The sequence below is a fragment of the Brachionichthys hirsutus genome, chromosome 3 (assembly GCF_040956055.1).
Source record: "Brachionichthys hirsutus isolate HB-005 chromosome 3, CSIRO-AGI_Bhir_v1, whole genome shotgun sequence".
NCBI lineage: Eukaryota > Metazoa > Chordata > Actinopteri > Lophiiformes > Brachionichthyidae > Brachionichthys > Brachionichthys hirsutus.
The window spans coordinates 9086070-9107872 of record NC_090899.1 but is presented as its reverse complement, the minus strand read 5'-3'; the positions used below and the strand labels follow the sequence as shown (position 1 = coordinate 9107872).

Here is a 21803-nt window from a genome sequence, read left to right as displayed (position 1 = left end):
AGTCAGTTTGAATGGGTTGTGGGTTATTCAGCTGATGAACCATCTCCTGTGAAGCAACAAAGTTGAGGCCGATTTTGGGACTAGAAGTACGAAGTAATTCAGGTGCGAGCGTTTAAATGCACCCACCACAAGCTGAAATCAACCAAGAGGCATGGCGCCATTAATTGGTTAAAAAAAGAAGATCTTAAATCGTCCAATGTTTCACGTAAAGGAGGAAGGTAAAAGTTGATCAAATTGGAAAAAACCTTTTTTGTCACTGCTTTCCCAGGCGATTTAGCGAGTAACTTTTTTCCCCTCTGCAAATAAAAAGATCACATCAAGGTCATGCAGATAAAATTTAGATTCCATGCCCAATTTCTAGCACGAGACAAGCAGAGCAGATGTTCAGTAACGAATGCAGTCTAATACAAAAAAGGAATTCCTCCTAATTTAGCTGATTCATCAGGCTTTGAAAGAAGAGGTGGCGCTTGATGCAGTAAAGCATTGTAAATGTCTTGACAGATGGCGCTGTGATCAGTGGTGGCGATCGCTGCAGCAGCTGCTTGGCCTTGTGGGAAGTTTCTAAAGAAAGTCAACTGATGGTAGAAATAAATTAATTGGGGAATCACAAAGCAATTCTGTGCACGAAGACTGAAAAATAGGATTCTGGATCTATACCAGACCAAAATGAGCAGCCATCCTGCTATTCAACTTATATGAGGTCAATCTAGATTTACATACTGCTGGATTTGTCTTCTTAAAAATCCAGATAAATTAACAGGATGCCACAAAAATTGTGTTGCATTCGAGCACAGGTTGGGAAAAAGAAAAGTCTCTGTACAGGAATTACAGGTCGAACACCAGGAGTAATTATCCATCCCAAGAGGAGGAGGAGGAGGAGGAGAGGATCGCTGGAGAATGCGCCTCAGTAATCATTCCCATACTCCTCTTGCACTTTGGTCACAAACAGGAAGAGACAGAGGGATGGGAAGAGGAAGAGAGCAAATATGTTAGCTCAATATCGGGACGAAAACCCAAAGACACCAAACAGTTAAACCTCTCAAAACAGCTGCGGTTTGGAGGTAAAAACTCATGTGGCAATAAATGAACTTACAATAAATATTATGATATCCATATATAATATTTAAAAATATGAAAAATGTGTCAGATCTCTATTCCTCTTTCTATAAACAAAAAAGTACAAGTAAAGATGTATAACACAGAAACCAGCTAAATTTGGGCATTGAACTGATAATCCAACCTTTAAGAGATCTTCATATGTTTAGAAGTCAATTACTATTTCATGATATTCTAAAAATATTGGGTTGCTTTCCGAGAGTAAAATGTGAAGAAAAATATAAGTCTAATGACCTCTAAATCCCATTTTAAAATCTACATTTATATATATATATATATATATATATATATATATATATATATATATATATATATATATATAATGCATAGAAAACACACACACATGAAAACACATTAATTAAAAAATAGCAAATAAAGTAAAGTACTGTAGTATTAGTAGTAGTTTTTTCAGGTTGAAATCTAGCTCCTCTGAAGGGAACAATCCCACTCCCCAAACTCGATTTTACATGATTTTCCTTTATGCGGGCGGGCAGCCGAGCTTTTATTGTACGGCTGAGAATAACATGCAGTCGCGACTCAAGTCATAAAAGAAACATTGCGACTGGATTTTACAGAAAATGAATCTGGTTTCAACGATGAAGTAACGTCTCAACCATCAGCCACTTTTAGCAGAGGATATTTCATAAAGTCAGTTGTGAGACGAGTAACGCCCGAGGTGAGACAATGGCCCCATTAACATTTATAATGTCCCCATCCGTCCACATATCCAACATAGTCACTGTGACAACAACACACGTAAAAGATGATTCATAGGCTGGAAGAATTGAGCAGGATTAAGACTCTTGTAGAAATAACAGAGTAAATATGAAAAATAATAGAATTGAATTAAATACTTCTAGAATGTATTATTTCTTCAACCAGTAGTAACACTAACGGCTTTTCAGAAAGCCCTCTTAAAGACAAAAATACAACATTGGTCTCAGTTTCCAACACAACAGAACTAATGAGGTTTAAATAAACAGCAGTGTTTCTGTCTGGATATTTTGTGTTTTGATGACATATTCCAGCCAAAATGCTGCTTTTATTTAAACTGCTAGAACCAGTTTAAACTGGTTGGAGCTCCTTATTCTGCAACAGGGATTCTTTATTGTATGAATTAAAAACAGTGTCAGCTAAACTTAAACCACAAAGCTCAGACACAAAGGCGCACAGCATTCTGACTCAACATTGATTCAATGTTAATACAGAGGGAGCAGAAAGACGTGTACCTGCGACATTATACCCCAGACAGGAGTTCTGGTCACAGTATCCAGGTGAGCCCGCTGATCCAGGTGTGCCTGGATTACCAGACCTCCCTGGTGTTCCTGGGCTACCGGGCCGGCCAGGCGGGCCCTGGCTGCCTGTTCGTCCTTCGCCGCGGAGGCCTGAGGATGGAGGAAGAGTCTGTGTTAAAGATGCTTAAGCACACATTCATACAGCATTAAACCTTCAGTCAATGGATGGCAGCAGTGTGACGTCTGGTGAGCAAGGTTGAAGAAAAAAAAAAGAGGGTGCGTTCGTCACGGCAACATCACCTCTTCAATCCGTAAATCCCGCTGTTTTGACAACATGACAGGAATAGCATGGTTGTCATTTCTGGCTGAGGAAGATGATCGTCAACGTTTGGCAGGCAGGGAAAATACTTCTCATCTTAAATTTATTCTTTGCTTTTCTGTTTAAGTGGGAGAAACCCCAAAAATATTCCAGAGCAGCAGACAAAGGTTTAAAACAGCTATAAAACTTTAAGAACCAATCTCTTTGCTTCCACACACTGAAGTTTATATTTGCATTAGAATAAAGGTTCCAAAGAGAATTGTCAGCTTCTTCTCTGAGTATTGATCACACAACAATAAATAGAAATGTTCATCACTGACAAATTCTCATAACACAATCCTAAAAACGGCTCACAGTGCACAGGGAAATCAATACCTGCAATTACAGTCAAGGTCCAAAGGGTTTGTTTGCTTTTATTAGAGATATAACAGAGTAAAGAAAATCAAACTCATTGAGTGTCCGTGCTATTTTCGGGTTTCAATACTCTTTCCCCCCACTGGAAACACTTGGAAAATGTTCCATGTAGCTGCTATATGGAGACTGGAGAGAGTGGGTTTCTCGTATTAAGCACCCTCCGGACTCTTGTATCTTACCTGGAGGTCCAACAGGTCCTCGTGTTCCTTGATTCCCGATCCCTGGACTTCCCCGGTCTCCCTTCTCTCCCGGAAGACCTGCAATGTGAAATACAATTTAGACTCAAAATCACACACAAACACAAGCGGTCCTACGTGACCACCTGACTTAATAATAGCATGTCCGATTCTCCAGTGCAAGCCATAAATCTTTTATTATATTTGGCTGGTTTCAGTGCAGCTTATGAAAACTACAAAACGTGTTAGGGAGTTTGCATCTCTTAAACGTTATTAGGGACATCCGTTTGACAGCTCTCATCTTTGCTAAGCCTCTGTGTGTGCGTTGCTCCCTCAGTATGTGGGCAGCGTGTTTAATGATGAAGACAGAGGCTCATAAATCCTGCTCCTCCTCTGCGGGCTCGTGGCACAGGAATGACCGCATGGATATTCGAGTTGCCGTCTTCTGAACCCGACAGGAGATCTGAACCCCGGGCCAGAGGAGAAACAGCAAACAAGCACGCAGGCGGAAGCTCCAACGAGAACTTCATCATCATTTTGCTTTGACTTGAAATGTTTCTGAAGACTCTGAGGTCATGTAATTCTATCACAGAGTTCAATACGATGGAAACAGACATCCAACTTTAGGAATAAAGCACTCCCCTTCCCATTTATCGAAACTGATTCTGACCTCCAAACCAGGGACGCCTGGTTTGCAATGAGCAATGACAGAAACGTGAAGGACTGCTATAGCCTAAAAGAATAAGAGTGTTTACATCATCATGTGTTTTACATCCTGGGAATAATTCTCTGATCCCAAATATCTGAAACTTGTCTCTCCATTACCTCTGTCTCCCGGTTGTCCGCTCTGACCATTGGCACCAGGGAAGCCCGGCCTCCCAGATGGGCCTTGATCACCTGCAGGCCCTGGGAGGCCTCTCCTACCGGGCTCTCCGGGGGGGCCGGGTGCTGTACGGACCAGTGACGCAGACTGGACAGGGATCTGGTTGAGTATGGAGTTGTAGCGAGACAAATGACCTGCAGGCAGAAGAAGAGGATGGGTTGAAATGATTTAGAATTAGCATTGAGATGATTTGAATGTTTTAAATCATCTTTTATTGGAATGTTTTATTACAAACAGAGAGACTGAAACAAAAGGGAAGTGAAGCCAGTCAAAGCAAGAGGACAATCCCTACCAAAAAAGTACTTAACATTCGAGAGTTAATGAGTAATAATAGTACGAAAGTATTTTAAAGTAACCGAGTACTCACTCTGGATGAGCTGCTCACACACTTGGCTTGCAATGGCACGCACAGCTGTTTGAGATTGCACATCGCCCTGAGGAACAAACACAGCTCTCTAGTTGAACATCACATGACCGCATAGCAGACTGATGCAGCACTTCTGTTCAGAGCATTGTCCATGCATTGGTGTGTGTGTGTTCCGTTTTACAATGAGCGTAATCCACGTTCATTCTAAGGTGTGTTCCTCTCACGAGAGTAAAACTGATTGTGAAGCAAAAGAAAATCATAAAGCGTGTTGGAATCGTGTGAGAGGAGCGACTTACTCTTTCTCCCTTAATGCCTTTGGCACCAGCTGGACCCTGGAACATAAAAGCACAGAGGGAGGATAAACATTCGACCGGGATGTACGCTCATCGTTTTCACTCCCTCCGTTAACATCCCCACCCCACTACGCTCCATCTCTCTCTCCTTCATACCTCTTCACCACAAAGAAACCCATTGTCGATGATCTCACAGCTTAGACATCCAAACATCTTTAAATTTTGACAGCATGTCCAGATTCTTTGTGTCCTGAGGTCATCTTGAAGCTCAGTTACCCACAAATACAGAGCAGTTCCTGTTTCTCGGATGGGTTCGCTTCTCTGCTGCTGCCAATGGTGTTCAGCACGCATGCACACGCACACACACGCTTCCACACACTGAAGCCTGTGAATGCATATCACAGTGTAACACATTGTTGATTCAGAGGCATATATAACAGACACTGATATGATATCAATTTGATGTTGTTACATCTTTAGAATAAAAGCTACTTTATTTTGGGAAAACAATTACTTGACCACCATCCAACTGGCTGGATGAGAGTGTGAGTTGGTTAAGTAAGGACAGAGAGAGTATGTGTGTGTGTAAGTGTGTGTGTGTGTGTGCAGATCTCCACAGTAAAAGTGTTGTGTGGGTTTGCCTGGATCTACTGAGTCGTCCCGGGCATATAAATGTCATCCTTCTTACTGAGGCGACAGGCGGGAAGAGGAAATCAAGCCAAGTCACAACTAAACTTTAAAAGGAGACAGTATATGTGAGTTTCACTGAAGATGTTTTATAGTTCACCCGCAGAGGGAAGTACAGCACTGCGGACTGATAAAAAAAAAAAAACAGGCAGAGGAGCGTAAAGCCTTTTTTGTAATTGGCAAGCATGAAGCAGCTTGTTACCAAAGTTAAGCAACATACAGTTAAGTAAAAGCCCTCAGGTGGGCGACCCACCGGAAAACACACATCTGGCTCACACCCACACACACACACACACACACACACCTACACACATGCACACACACGCACAGTTGGACTTTCTGAGGCTCTCATCATCATGCTCATTATGCTGCTAAGGACGAGGAGCATCTGTTGCTTTCTGCCCCTGTTGACCAGATATTCTTATACAAGCTGGCCCGATGCAACAACCTGCCAATAAGCTTTAAGCAGTCTGCGGCTTCCATGTGCTATGAAGATTTATGAACACTGATTAACATAGATTGAGCATAAAGTGCCCAGCTGCAGAAATTAAATACAAGAAATACTCTTTAAATCCTGATAATCTTCATCATTACTGTCTTCAGTGGTACAACAGACTTCTGAAGGTCAGTTCTGGCAGAGTGGACTAAAACTCTTACGTTCCCTGAAGATTTAATGACTGCCAATTCAGATAAAACCACTCACTAGAGAAATATTCTCTGAAGGGTAGCATGGTGATGGACAGGGACTGCATCAGTAATTTATCATTGATCTGATGTAAGAAAGGTGCTAAAGCTCAAGAACAGACAAGTCTGTTTTTGCTTTTTGTAGATGCATTCATATGGGGTAAAAAAAAATAATAATGATGTTTGAGAGCATTCCAAAACTTTTCAACTACCTGAAGGATTATCATAAAAGTGATGAAATGGCTTCAGAATATATTCGTTCTTTACTGTCTTTAGCATTGTGAGAAGCTTAGATGCAGAGGTTGAACTCAAAAAGGTACAAAATAGATTTGGATGAAAATTAAATCTGGACCAGGAATGGAAGGTGACTCAATTGAAAACGTGGGTGGATTCTTTATCATTTTAAAGTAATTTTCTTCCTACGACAAATGTTATGAAGGGACCCAGGCACTAGATGGATGTTTTCATGGGTAAAATTCTAAATGCATGGAAACAGAATGCAACTTGCAGTGAAAGGAAACGTCTTTGGAAAGATCTGCTTTGCCGTAGTTCAAAGAAGAATAGGCCTGTCAATCAGTTAATCACATTGTTTATGTCCTTCAATATATAAAATCACAAGCCCTTTATCAATGTAGGAATCGGATCCACAGATATTTGACAATACACAGCTCAAACTGAAAAGAAGGTTGAGGCCAGGTCACACAATCTTACTAGTTTGTTACAAATATAAAACCATTCCCCAGCATTCAGATTAAATACCGTGTTGCATAAATTCTACAAGGATTTTTAACGTCATATTTTCACTTCCAAAGGAAACATTTCCACTCACAGTAAGTCCTTGTTCTCCTTGCGACCCTGTTGACCCACCAGGTCCTGGAGCTCCCGGTGCTCCTGGGACACCCTGAGAGACAGACAGAGAAAAATGGAGGAAGAAGGTGACATGTATGAGCGTGATGTAACAGACGACCAGGTGCTGAGAATGATGAAAGAAAACATACAATGGGTCCAGAAGGTCCTTGACGTCCCTGCGGTCCAACATTACCTGGAAGGCCCTGAGAGGTGCAGAAAGACAGAGCAGGGGAACTTTTATATTTGCAGATTTAACTTTGTTCTGTATGTCCCTCTTAAATGGCCTGTGGAAGTCTGCAGAATAAGTCAAAGAGCAACATTATGATAAGGACTCAGTTTTTATGGGTCATTAGAATTGCTGTTAATGTTTTGGAAGCTGAGCTCCAAGCAGCATCATACTTGGTTCAGCTAATGATTTCATTAGAGTTGGGATGCTTGAAGATATTTTGTGGTCAATTCCTGACCCTGAGGCCCTTTCGACATGCACACTTATTGAATTCATTTGGTATCAAATATAACTGAACAAATGAGTTTGTGGCTGGGAAAAATGAACGAATGCTGCCTCAAGCCAGAAAATCAGCGCAGCAAGTCTGCAAAAAAAGTTATACTGTAGTATGACCGTTGGATCGATGGCCAGAAACTATTTTATGAATATTATTTCATGATTACATGAATGCATTGTCTTTAAGAGATAGCATTAATCCTGACTATGGTAAAGCAACATTTTAGCGGCTTTAGGAACTAAACTGGTGCATCTTCAACTCCTATGAACAATCCAAGAATAAAATATATGCCGGACCATAACTGGACCAACTATGGAGCATGAAAACAGTCACGTCTCAAATGAAGTCCAAAGTGTGTAACAATGCAAGTCGAGTAAAACCTGCCAATGACACAGCTGAGAATGCAGTGTGTTAGATATTTGAAATAAAAAACGACAGAACTTCTCACGAGAACAAGCATTAGATCAAATCAACCTGGAATCTCACTCCTGACACTGGCTGTATTACACACCTTCTATTTGAGGGTTATTCAAGACATTCAGCCTCCTGCCTCCTCTCAGGGGTCAGGCTTATGAAAATGCATCACCAGAGCAGAGCTACTGTTTTATTCTGGTCTGATCTACAGACTGCAGCGATGCTAATCAGATTCATTAGGCATGCTGGGATTATCACAAACAAAGCACGGTTTATTTCTGTGTAACTTCCATCCATATATTTTCTTCTGCTTTTCCGTTTTGCAGGTCGCGGGAGTTGCTGGAGCCTATCCCAGCTCGCTATGGGCAAGAGGCGGGGTACACCCCGAATGCATCGCCAGCACATCGCAGAACTCCCTGCTGCATTGATGACCTCTCATGAACCGAGTCTTATCGGGATGCCACTGAGCAAAAGCAGTAACTTAAGATGTTTGCTGGAAACCAAATTATAATTAGCTCTGAACAGATATAACTCTTTGTGTCTAGTAGCAACACACACAAAAACAAAACTGTAACATTTTAATAAAGTGGGCCCAAAGAAGTGTTGTAGGAATACATATTTAAGATGGGGTGGAGAAAGGTGCGCGGAAGAAGGGATCATGTTTTGAAGTAGGTCCGGTTCAAAGGGTGGATCTATGACATTTTCCCCCCAACCTGACCAAGTCCTCCTGATGGCATGCGTGTCTTGGAAGTTTAATTTAAGAGACTCTCTGGTCTTGGTGGAGGAATGCACTCTGTTGGGTGCCCTTCTAGTTGGCACCTTTAATTAAACCCAAACAGAACACGATTTAAAGCCTTCTTGTTAGAGGTTCATGAACTTAAAACGAATCTGGCATCGTGAGAACAAACTCCAGCCAACATATTAGAGAAGGAAACCACACGACAACCCTGGAAAGTACTTAAGACTCCATGTGAAAACGAGCACTGGGGGGGAGGGGGGGAGTGTCTAGACCCCTGTCAGCCAACAAGAGACAGCAGATGGAATACGTGTGGCGTTTTCCACCAGGATGAAACTCAGCAGTACATTACAGCCAACGTGCTGACACATGTTGGCTGTAATGTACTCTTTTAGTATTTACAGCTCAGCTTGAAAGGCCTGATTTCTCTGTCAGCATCGACTACAGCCAGCTGGTGTCTCAGAGCCTTCAGAAGAAGAAGACCTCATTTACTGTAAGTGTTACGCTGGAAAGTTTATACTGTTCTCTATGATCGAGGAAGATTTTATGGGGAGACGTAAAAAACACAGCTGGACACTCAAATACAGTCAAAGTACCACAAAAATGTTCACAGGAGACTTGGGGAGGTGTGTGTCTGTTCATCTTTAGTGCCATCCCTTCCTATGAGGGTGCTAAGCTGTAGAATAGATTCATAAAATAACGCTATACTGCTGTATACAGGATAACAGAAGAAGACTGTGGAGCTACACAACAGAAGTTAAATCGGCGTTTGATCTCACCCTTGCTCCTGGGGGGCCATCTCTGCCAGGGGAGGCCGGACTTCCAGGAACACCCTAAACAAACACAAACGGGCTTTGACTGTGGTCCACAATAGAGCTTTACAGACAGGGAAGCCGTATCCAAGACGGCGTGGTGCACCTTTGCGACTGCAGTCAAAGAGATCCTCACGTAACCCCGTTATGACGAGCTGATCGCTCAGATCAAGACTGAGGCTTTTCCTCATGATAAATAACAGACACGACTTCAACCAAAGGTCGGAACAGGAAAGGATCTTCAATCTTGCTCAGCGATGCATCGACAGTCACGGACAAAAATTGATTGATGGAAAAAAACGAACCTCGGGATACAGAACAACCTCAATCCAAGCAGACCCCCCCTGCCCCCTGCTGTGCTCCATTTCCTCTCCATCAACGTCTCCGCAGGTCACCACCGCTCACGACAGATTCCAAAATACAGTCATGGAGCGCGTTTGAAGGTGATTTATCCCTGCACTTTAGCTTTAATTGAGAGCCAATAAACAGGAGAGTTTATACTGTTAAAGGTTCAACAAATTACAGGAGGGGTCGGAGGGGACGGGCGGCGCATGATTAATGACCGGCCCTTGTTTAAGTGCTGGCTTCTGCGCATTCTCACAAAAAACTAGCAATAATATCTGTCCTACACACGCACACATGCACGCACACACACACACACACACACACACACACACACACACACACACACACACACACACGCACAGAGCGAGGGAGCTTGTTATTGTCCATGGATTAAATGTAGTGTAAGTTTTTGATTGGAGGCTAAGAGGGGCAAGTACATACACATCAAGATCAAGAAGGGAATTAAGTTAAGTTAAGTAACTATGCCCCACCCACAGACACAGAAAAATTAAATAAAAATGCATAATATGTAAAAAAACAAAAAACTGCTTGTTACTGAGATACAGAATGACAAAGAAAGATTGAATAAAAGCACACACTCTTTTGCGCGTCATTCCAGCAGCATTCCTCATTGTCAAATTGAAACAGAGGTGGAGGAGACTCGGATCACAAGGTTAGACTGTATTTACTGCAGCGAGCGGTGGAGAGAGAGAGAGGGAAACAGGGGAGAGAGGTAATTGATGTTTTGGAGCGGCGGTATTCTCGGTGGTCCCTCGTATATTACAACAGGGCCCTGAAAGCTGCAATATTCCCCCATTGAGTCACACACAAATACACACATTGATATTCCGTTTCCCTGACAAAACACATTATTACCTAGTAACATAGTGCGGCACAGAGCCATACTGCCAGCGTTTATTAATAGGCTATGCAGGCTCCGGGAGAACCATAGTGCTGCACCGAGGATTGCTGCTGCTCTCGTCTCCGGCTCAGGGACCAGTTGTTATTGTTTATTCCTTTCTGATTAAATCAGGGGTCAAATAAAAAGGTGTGGTGTGATGTTCAAGGAGTGAATTCTCATCTCATTAACTAAAATAAGTAGATAAAAACTCCCACAAAATATAATGGACAAAAGTCAGACACATGAATAACAGCATCTGCATCAACACCAGGGGAATCAGTACGAGGTAATGGAAGTGACATCACGACCCACGCCGTCTCTCCAGGTGGAAGGAAAAAGTGTGTGTGAGACTGTCGAGCATGAATGATATAAATGTTGGTGCAAAGTGCGAGTCAAATTCCATGACATACCAGCAATCAGCAAGTGACCAACTTCAGGTACACAGACAGGATGTGACCTCACCAGACTAGAATCATCCGTGAATCTGATGGCCAAAAGTATCTGATTGACACTCTGCGTCAGTTTATAATTTATCAGCAGTATTTAAATTATTTAACATCATAAATATGTGACAGTGGAATGATCCCATCAACAATAGAGCAGGATCTTCATGTAAGAAGCAGAGCAGTTTACTGTACATATAAGGTGGGGACTGATTTTTTAAAGTAGTTTATTTCAATGCAGTTTTGGTTATAAACCATGGCAACAACCTGTTTTTCTGCATCTGAAGGAATTTAAACCCTTCTCAAAAGGATTAACACACCAAACAACAATAACAGGGAAGATTTGTCTACATCAATTCAAATGTCAACAAGAACTCAATAAAATCCTGCGATCAAAGCAGTTATGTCACCTTGACAAGTCCTAGCATAAACACCTGCACAGTACGGTATATGTCACTGTCACTATCTGCGTAACATTTTGTCATGCAATTATAAGACCTCGGAAGACTTAAAGATTAAAGTGATGAAAAAGCATTGCTACCCAGCCTCTACGTATTTACCTTTATTTTAAATACTAGCACAGACACTCTGCAGCTCTGTCCTGGAGCATGAAAGCAGGGGTTAGGGAAGGAAACCATTAGAAGGAGTCCATCTTATCGCAGCACATTGTGCTCTGACGGTAGATCAATGAATCAGTTCAACAGTTCTGTAATCAGCAGATGGGAGTAGCGACTGTAACAAGTTGTGCTCTGGTGTGGAAAAAAATTAATAGCATTCCTTTATGGCGTCTGTGGGAGCTGCCTCTCAAAAGCCAAACCTTTGCACCGTCAGCTCCGCGTAGAGAACCTGACTGCATCTAAATCTGCTTGTAATGAATTTACAATGAGATTACCTACTCGTCCTCTGACATTTCTCATCCCGAGACAGATCAGGAGAAATCTCATCTCAGAAAGCAGGAAAAACACTTTTAACAGGCTGGTATCACAGACAAAAGCCAAAAACAAAACCAGCTAAAACAGGAAAGATTTAAATGAGGTCATGTGCTCTTACCGCTGGCATGAACATAGACGTAGCATTTTGAAGATTTATGTATTTATGTGGACATTCATAAATCCATTACCGGTCAAAATGCACCTCTTTGGCGTCTTCTCCTGAGCGCGAGCTCAGCGCTACAGAATCTACCGCGTTTGATTTGGTCTGGTTCTCTGACAACACTCAGACGGGAGCCGTCCTACCTCACCCTCGCCCTCACCCTCACCCTCGCCCTCGCCCTCGCCCTCACCCTCACCCTCGCCCTCACCCTCGCCCTCGCCCTCGCCCTCTCACCCAATGAGACAGGAGAAAACCACTGCTCCCAACAGTGCTGGGAATGGAACGTATCATGAAACCCGTTTCTATAGATCTGTCATAAAAGAATCCCCCAGCATCAGGTGAATGATGGCCAAGGACAAATCTTTTCTCATGGTAGGAATTTACCAGAACATTGATTTTGTCCTTGTCCAGAGCTCCCAGTAGAATACCCTTAAAGTGATTCAGTACTACCTGATTGGTTCACTGCCCATTAATGGAGACACTGGTGATGATTATTCACATCTCGATGGTTCCACTGGAATATCCATGTGCAAGTGAATATGAAACATGCACGCACACACACACACACACGCACCGGCACACACACACTCCTAAAAGCAGCCACATGTAATTAAGTCTTTAGATAACGGCCATTCTTTGTACGACACTGTGTGTTGGAGAGTTTTTTGTTTTTTTATTCTTCTTTTGGTTTTGACAGTTGAAGTTGCGATGCGTGCTGACAATTTATAAAACGCACACACACAGACACACACACACACACACACAAAAGAGAGACGAAAACAGAAGGAAAAAAACACTGCAGATTCTTTCAGTTTCAGATAAAGAAAACAAAGTCAGGCTCTGGCTTCTATGTAGTGATGCTCTCTGAACGCATACTTCACCTTTAGATCTAAATATTACATCATTATTTTTTGTTTGTTTGTTTGTTTGTATGGGGAGTCTTACCATTTGTCCAGCCGGGCCAATCAGTCCTCTCTCTCCCTTCTGTCCAGCAATGCCCTGTAAGACAAACATGGTTTCATCTCAGCGGGAGCAGTGGTCATACCGCTAGCTGAAAACAAGCACGAGCTGTCTTAAGAAGTTGCTGGGCAACAGAACAGCTTCAGCAAGCTTTGGACAAAACTTTCAAGAGTCTGGCAGTTTATCACAGACCTGCTTGAACGTTTATCACTTATAACAGAGGGTATTGTGATTTTAATACTCACTGAATGAACATATGGTGTGTACATTTTATTCAATCACACTTCCCATGAAAATAGCCAATCAATGGTGCCCATTGATGTGCTGGTTTTAAAATGTTAGGTGCATTTTTCCCCCTCCTCCTTTACTTTATATTTGGCTTTCCAGGTCGCCTCCAAATAAATTTTTACTACAGTAATATCTCGACATACGAGCATTCCGAGATAAGAGCGACGTCCAGATTTTGCCGCTCGATGGCCGAGTTCTCCAAGCAATTGACATGCGAGTGATTTTATTTTTATTTATTTATTGTAATCTTCAGAGAGCATAGGCTCATTTTAAATATTTCTATTCATGCAGCTACACCACTTCAAATATATTTTGCAACATATGAACTAGAAGTTGTTTGAGGAAGGACATTGAAACTATTGGCTCCCAAACAGAAAAAAGCAAAAAACAAAAACAAACAATCAACCTAAACAGCTGTGATGGAGCACAGGATTTATCTTGACAACTTTGTTCTATGAATAGTTCTACTTTATGAACCTGGACCCAACATCTGGATGTGTAGAAGACCAAAAAACATCAATTCACATTAAATCCTGTCAGGGTGAACACAATGGTATTGTGCTGCCGCACCATGAGAACACTTGTACCTGAATCCTTTTAATAGAGATAAAACACATGCAAGCACGCACACACACACACACACTTCTGCTTCACACACACACACACACACACACACACACACTTCTAATGTTTTCCTCATTAATGGAGCATTATTTCAGGCACCTGAGTCCCATCCACTGTAACACAGAACGTTAATTTTTGTGGCCTGGCCCTGATCAAAAGGGCAATACTCCACATCTGAGTGAACATACACAAGGACACGAAGCAGTCCTGCAGTCTGCAGTTAAACACTGGTACATTTAGTCATGTATACTGTCCATCCATCCATCTTTCACCGCTTATCCGAGACCGGGTCGCGGAGGGAACAGCCTCAGCAGGGTCTTCCATGCTTCCCTCTCCCCAGCCACCTCCTCCACCTCTTGTACGAAGGACTTTCAACGGAAACAAGACCGCAAGGGCTTTTTTGAAATGCTCCTCTTAGACAGGATGTTTGACTTTATTTGTACTGTAATACATGCTACTGTGTGACTGTACTTGTACTCTAACATTCTATCTAATAAATATATTAATCATCATCATCCAGGGGGATCCCGAGGCATTCCCAGGCCAGCTGAGAGACATAGTCTTTGTTAAGATACTCAGGGCGAATCTCATCCACCCCCGGTGCCCTACCATCGAGGAGCTTGAAAACCACCTCAGTGATTTCGGGTGATGGACGAGTCCACCTTGAGGAGATTCTCGAAGTATTCTTATACTTCTTTTCATTATTTTATATTTCTTAAATCATTATTTCTTGTCTATAATGTACAGTCAAAGGGAAATGATCTTGAGATGGTGGATATGAATATGGTAGCGGTAGAGCGTCCATGATGCAAGGACCACATACCTCAGTGAAGAGGAGTGCTGCTCTTTAAATAACAATGAGCCAGCCTCTTCTGATGAGATGACTTCAAATGACAGACTATTTGTGACCTCTCGGGTGACGGGTGGGAGTCAATTGGAAAGCAGCACACTTTCTATAAGTATGCCCCCATAAATATTACTGTTGTAGAAAAAAGCTAATTTCAACTCAGAATGCCGTCATAAACATTTTCCACATATATATTCAGCGACAAATATATTTATCATACGTTAGAAATGATCAATTATGAAATTTCAGTCTTTCAGTACATGCACATGTGCAAATGTAAACGCACACACGGACATGCACGCACGCGCGCGCGCGCACACACACACACACACACGTGTGCGACTCCTACCGGAGGTCCCTGAATGGAGAAACCACTGGGTCCTTGAGGGCCAGGAGGTCCCGTGGGTCCAGGAGGGCCGATCACTCCCACTGGCCCTTGAGGTCCCTGTGAAAACAACACAACAGATTTCATTTAAAATGTAATTGTTGATGCCAGCCTTCGTGCAACATGCGACACATGCTCCCATATAGGGACATGCAAACCGACTCAAATCAATAATTAAGAGTCCAAATAAAGGTCATGATATGATGAAAGCTCCAGAACAGTTACTGAATGGACCTGGAAGCAAAAACAATTGTTATATTAAACATGTATTCCATCTTACTGCCAATTCCGGGTCCAATACAGAGGTTGTTATTTTAACTCTAAAAATGATTAATATTGATTTAATTTTATTGACAGTTAGAGTTTCTGTAAACGGACACAGATTTGCAGCATTTTTAGCCAAAGTAATCTCCACTGACAACATTTATTGTTGTACTACAATTACTGCTGCACACATTCAAAAGAAACTTGGAAACGTAACTTGGAACTTCACTGCAGAGTTCAAAAAAATACCCTTTATGTCACATTTCAATGAATAACAATAAACTAAAACTTGGAAAGAAGAACAATTCACAGATGACGAAAGGCTTATTTTAATTACTGAAACAATTATTTTCCTTTTGGTCTGCTTGTGCTGTAACAGGCAACACATCCGAACTGATTAATGACCATGAATCTGGATGAATTCATGGATGAATTGTTCTCATACGGTAAAATAATACAACTATTGACAAAACCTTGGCTGTGGCTGCAGAAGTATACGTGCTGCTGGAGATGTGGCAGTCATGCACCAATATACAGTACTTAAATGTGTACCGTACAGCATAAGAGCGAGCAGGACCAAAAACCACATCCCACTCAATTACACCTGTCAAATATAAAACACTTGGCGTGAGTTTGACACGGACGTTTTTCCCTCTTGAGCGTGGGCCGCCGTTTGCACCGGACAGGATAAACTGTCATGCATTAAAATCAGAGGCACATAATGCGGTTGAAATCATCATCTTTGCAGTGATTGTCCTGCGTGGCTGAGCAGAAGTGGCCGGATCCCATGCTTTCGAGACTGAACATGTCAAAGCACATTTTCTTATGTCCAAGAGTAAGTTACAGTCACGGGAACTGTTGGTATTGAGAACATTCCAGCAGCTCCAATCCTTGTCCTAACTGTGACAGCTGGTTGGAGCAGTTTGGAACAGACTGCCATATACTGTGGCCAATCGTTTATTAAAAGAGGAGGGTGTTTGTTTGAACCATTAAAGACAATGTCAAAGCAGTGACATTAGAACCTGAATTTAAGACCAAGTCTCATTCTTAAATTAACCTCTCTGCCCGAGGGTGTCTAACGTCCAGGCTGGGAGAGTGAATAGAGTGCGCTTGAAGAGATTTTGTTTGTGAGTCGGGGGAATTTTTGTATACGCCTTACTTTTTTTGTTTTAATCCTCTAATCAGGACGGGAGCTGCTCTCTCCGTGGAGGCAGAGCTGTGAAGCAGCATGTTCAAATTCTGAATAAAAACCTATTACAAAGAAGAATCGTGCGGGATCCCCACGGAGGAACAGACGAGGTGTATTTTCTGCTGGGTGATAAATGACCCTGAATGTTTTACCTCACGCAGAGTTCAGAGTGAACCCACGAGTGTCTCTGATGTTTGATAGAAGAGGTGGGCTTAAGGTCTCGTAGAGATTTATAAAGTTCTAGGGCAGTTTATTCATAAACAAAACTATAGAGACGATGCCAGCTTTATATATATATATATATATATATATATATACATATATTCCAGTCCGAATATCATTACTATTACATTGAGGCTTCTTTTCCCAAACTAGGAACAAGCGCATGAGAGATGGAATGTACCATTAAAGGCTTATTCTGTGCTAAACGTTTTGATGAAGACTAAATTGTCTGTGAAATTAAGGGCATGTTACAAACCGTCACTCCTGGATCTCCTCTGTCTCCTCTTGCTCCCCTGGTGCCTGCGCCCCCCTGAAACACAAACCAGAGACATGCTGTAAAACGTCTTCTTCATTGTATGTTGACAAAGACATTGATGGCAAAGAAACACACTCTGCAAAAAATATGCCTCCATTAAATTCCTTTCAGGCGAGGATACTGGAGTTCATCTTTGAAAGTGGAACTGCGCTGACCTTGATAACGGATTATTAATTTTATGTACGGAGGCCAACACCGATCCGCACTATGAGGTCTGGATTTTATGGCACTGCATCCGTGAGTAAGAGTAGGACTCTGGAATTTACCCCCCCCCCCATCTTTTTAAAGTAGAGGATGGGATTTTTCACATTAGTGTTAATATAAAACTCACATTCAAATATATAGTTATTGCTCTATTTTAGCTGTGAAGGGATCAGTTCCTATTTTGAAGGTAAATTATTATTTCTGCCATCATGTTCTGTGAAAAAAAGATCACGTTAAAGTGAGGAAAATATGTGTCTCATGTTGTGACGTATATGTTGTGTTGTGTTTAGCCTAAAATGTACTCTATAAAAGCCTTTTTTTTACTACAATTTACTTGAATAAAAAAGTTATTTCGAGGACATACCCCTGATCCTTTTTAAACATAATCTTTGCTTCTCTTTCTGTTTGTTTTCTCCATTTGTTTCATGACTGTTCAGACGCTGCATCAGGCATCACCGTAGGATTCGGCATTTTTAGCTTTCTTCTCACTCCTCAGCAGTCTCAGAAACACATTTCATATAAATATTATTTTTTAAAGTGGAACCTTGTTTTTACAGCTTTCCTGTTTGTCCAAAGCTTGACTTACATGGGAAATATAATACATTTCCTTTGTTAGCAGCCATAATATTGTGTTAATATGGGGAATAACACACTTTTCTTCCTACCTTGAACCCCACTGATTGTAACATACTTTTTTCAGAACAGAAGTGGCTATAATTCCACCGTTATATCATTCATCTATACCCATATGCTGCAGTTAAAAAGTAATTTAAAGAGCCCATTCAATGGCAGAGAGACAAATGCAGGCGTAGAGAGGCATGAAGCGAAAATAGAAAAGAGAAGGAAGAGAAGGAAGAAAAGAGCCTCGGGCATGTGGATAAAGAGGAGATAAAAGAGAAGCCAGAAAAGAACAGACAATGAAAGATTGAAAGGGTTGCTATCGAGTGCTGTTATTGATCCCTGGTTATGGGAGAGAGTGAAAAAGAGTAAAAAAGATAGGAAATGGAACGAGAAGGATGCGATTGAGGTACAGGAAGGGTAATTATATGGAGAGTAATCAGCTGATTGCATTTATAATGCAACATATAAATGCATTCAGCCGACACCTGCTTGCATGTTTCTGAATGGAGGGCTACGACACAGAAACACAAAGCTGTGCCCTGTGGACACGACCACAAGTGAGTGGATGTGTCTCATTGGGCCCAACAGAAGCTCAGAGGAGCCGTAATCTTCTGTGATAAATTGCATCATCTTCTTGTAATTATTTTCTTGAGCCGTGTAGCTGCTGGTCCAAACTGCTCTCATGGCCTCAGTACGAAAGGGTACGCAGAAAGAGAATTCAGAAGAAAATTAGAGAAAAAGATAAAGAGATATAGGAGAAAAAGAGGACAGGAGAAAGAGAAAGAGAAAAGAGGCTAGACAAAAGTCTCAGGCTGTAAATAAGCTCATTTACTTTCTCTCATCTCTCAGCCTCTATCAGGTTTTATCTTCTACTCCGTGAGCAGAATGTTAAACTTCAAACATGTTTTGAACCCAATGAAAACGCTTGAAGGTTCCTGATTCTACATTTCACAGGTTTATAAAATCATCAACTCTAAGATCTTATCAGATCGAATTTAATTGCGTCTATACAGCAGATAAACTGCTGACTGTAGACAGTGATAAATATGCGTTTGTGTCGTAACAAACATTTAGAGATTGCAATTTATGTGTGCAAATAAATTGCTGATTTAATTTAATAATTAAACAGAGAGTAATTAAATTCTTTTTTTTTTTACTTTTTCATGAATGCATACAGGCTTTTTAATCAGGGTCTAAACAGTCAATAATTAATGACCGGAAAAGGAACTAATTGATAATATAACGTAAAAGAGAAACAAGAGAGGGAAGAAGATATCTATACACTCACATCTGTGGAACAATGCAAGGTAAATAATTACTGAGCTCCTACCTGGGGTCCAGGAGGTCCTGGATGTCCTTTGCTGTCCTGGGAGCAGGTGCAGGAACGAGGCAGGGAAGGACACTGGTCCCCAACTCTCTGGAAACACATATGAACACAGTGAGCATACGGCATGAGCAGCATCTCCTAACAGTTCACCTACGTACACCTGGGGTTGTCGTAGCAACAGAAAAACATCTTTCATTTCCGTGACTACCGATGTGTTGAATGAAAATCTTTTATCTTTGCTCTGTTCAAAGGAGGTGCATTGTCTTTCTTTGTACAGACATCCTGTATAACTAAAACATTCATTCATAATATGAGCGTGTAGAATCAAACTATTTTGAACGACAAAAGCTAAACATAAAAAAAAGGAAAAAAAGCATCCCTAAAACAGATCCTCACCATTGCTGGCAGCTCGCAGCACTTATCACTGTCAGCCCAGGATGAGCTGCAGACGATGTCAAACATTTGGATCTGGATCTGTAAACATACAAACAATGAGTACAAACAATCCCAATTTATACCAGTTACATTTGGATTAAGACACGTCACAAAGCAGGAGCGAAACAGAGGTGACACCGTGATGTTTTGTGGTGGTTCTGTGTTGATAAGAAACAAGAGCTGAGACAGTTTGTCTTCTTTGCAGCTGAGAGGTCATTAGAGCAGTCACACAGACACACACGCACACACACACACTGGTGATTGATCATTCCAATCAATGCAAATCAGTCAGATAACAGGAACAGCAGATTATTTTACTGAAACAACAGATTTGGATTTGCTGACCCTCATACCCTTCTTGCCTCTAAAGGAAGGCTGTCACATTTTCACCACCACCATTCGGAACGTTGAACATACTGTTGCACCATCAGCTTCTATTCAGAGGGCATTTAACTATGGCATAGACAGGAATTCACACGGACCGGAGCCGTGTCGCCTCCCGGAGTTCTCCCTAGAATCTCCACTTCACCGGCGGCGCCGCTGTCAGCCTCATTCATTGGTTTCTCCTCAACTACAGAGCAATCCAGCACCACCTTCACAGACGTCCTACTGACCGCAACATGGAGCTGCATGGGAGAGAAGGGATAATGGACATGAGAGAGTAAAGAAAACCTGCGAAGCAGAGATGTGAACATATCATATTAAATTGAGGCCGGCTGTTGAGTCTTATCAAAAAAAGAATGGAAAAACGGGGCTCCGCTGAGCCCCCATGTGCGGGGTAACGATCGTTCACCCGAGGGCATCTCTCACGTGCCCTGACGGAGACGGAGATGTGACTGGAGCAGCCTCAGACAAAGACTCGGTGGGAGAAATAAATTATGACTGGGATTTCATTTCATTCCCACAAGGGGCAAGTTCAGCTGCCGTAGAAGCAGCAGAAGCTTTATCAGCTGTCTTTTCACCGGTCCTTGCACTCTGAATATTAGTGAACAGCTTTACATTTGAGAAGACCGGGTATCCAGTGTTAAAGCTCCTAAAAGCATTTCTATCATCACGTGGAGCACAATGATACAGCACGATGCAGCTTGATTAATTTACTATGATCTACGATGGATCGATATTTGTCAATAGGATATGCTTCGTGTGCTTATTGTCCCATGTGTCTTTTTCATTTCTGATTAGTAATGATGACCAAGACTTGCCTTGTTTATGCAGTGTTTGAACAGGTCATATTACCGGAGAGCTCTCCTACACATAAAGACAGCATGTGAGCATTTATGCTGCACATCAAGGCTTCTTCTCTTTTTTGAAGTTCAATTTCTGTTATAACTACAGTTCTTTTGGTGCTTATTTTTCTGTCTTTCTGATCACAGTTTGATTTTAATTGTACTTCCTTCATCCCCTAAGAAGTCTTCCTCCTGCACACACACACACACACACAGACTAACAAAGTTCATATTTGAGTGTCAGAACCTATTTCTTAACTGATGTCTGGACGGCTGCTTTTTAATTACTTTCTGTATGACCCTTCAGTCTGCACAATGCACTGGGCATGGTGAGGTGTGTGTGTGTGTGTGAGAGAGTGTCTGTGCCTGTGTAGTCTTTTAAGACATCATTATGGTATTTTGTTATATCTAATTATTATGGAATGAATAACAACTATAATATATATATATAAAGGTGTAGTGTAGATAATACATATGTTTCTGTGAGTGAGTGTCCATGCGAGAGTGGAGAGTGAAGTATCCATAATAGAGCAGATTGTGTGCAAATTGCATTTTACAGTTTTGAATCGGCTTCTCGCTGCCGCGTCTGGTTCAGTTTATATGATAAACTAGTTGCCGATAATTTA

General features: G+C 41.7%; 1 protein-coding gene across 1 annotated transcript in view; it reads right to left on the bottom strand.

Annotated features, from left to right (window-relative positions):
- Positions 1–904: 904 nt before the first annotated feature.
- The window catches only part of col14a1a (collagen, type XIV, alpha 1a), a 73254-nt gene continuing 52355 nt past the window's right edge, over positions 905–21803 (bottom strand). The window contains 15 exon segments of the mRNA XM_068758694.1: positions 905–933; positions 2346–2501; positions 3264–3341; positions 4086–4277; positions 4511–4577; positions 4807–4842; positions 7004–7075; positions 7173–7226; positions 9456–9509; positions 13215–13268; positions 15338–15433; positions 17305–17358; positions 19520–19606; positions 19913–19990; positions 20434–20577. Coding sequence (XP_068614795.1) covers positions 905–933; positions 2346–2501; positions 3264–3341; positions 4086–4277; positions 4511–4577; positions 4807–4842; positions 7004–7075; positions 7173–7226; positions 9456–9509; positions 13215–13268; positions 15338–15433; positions 17305–17358; positions 19520–19606; positions 19913–19990; positions 20434–20577 — 1251 coding nt within the window.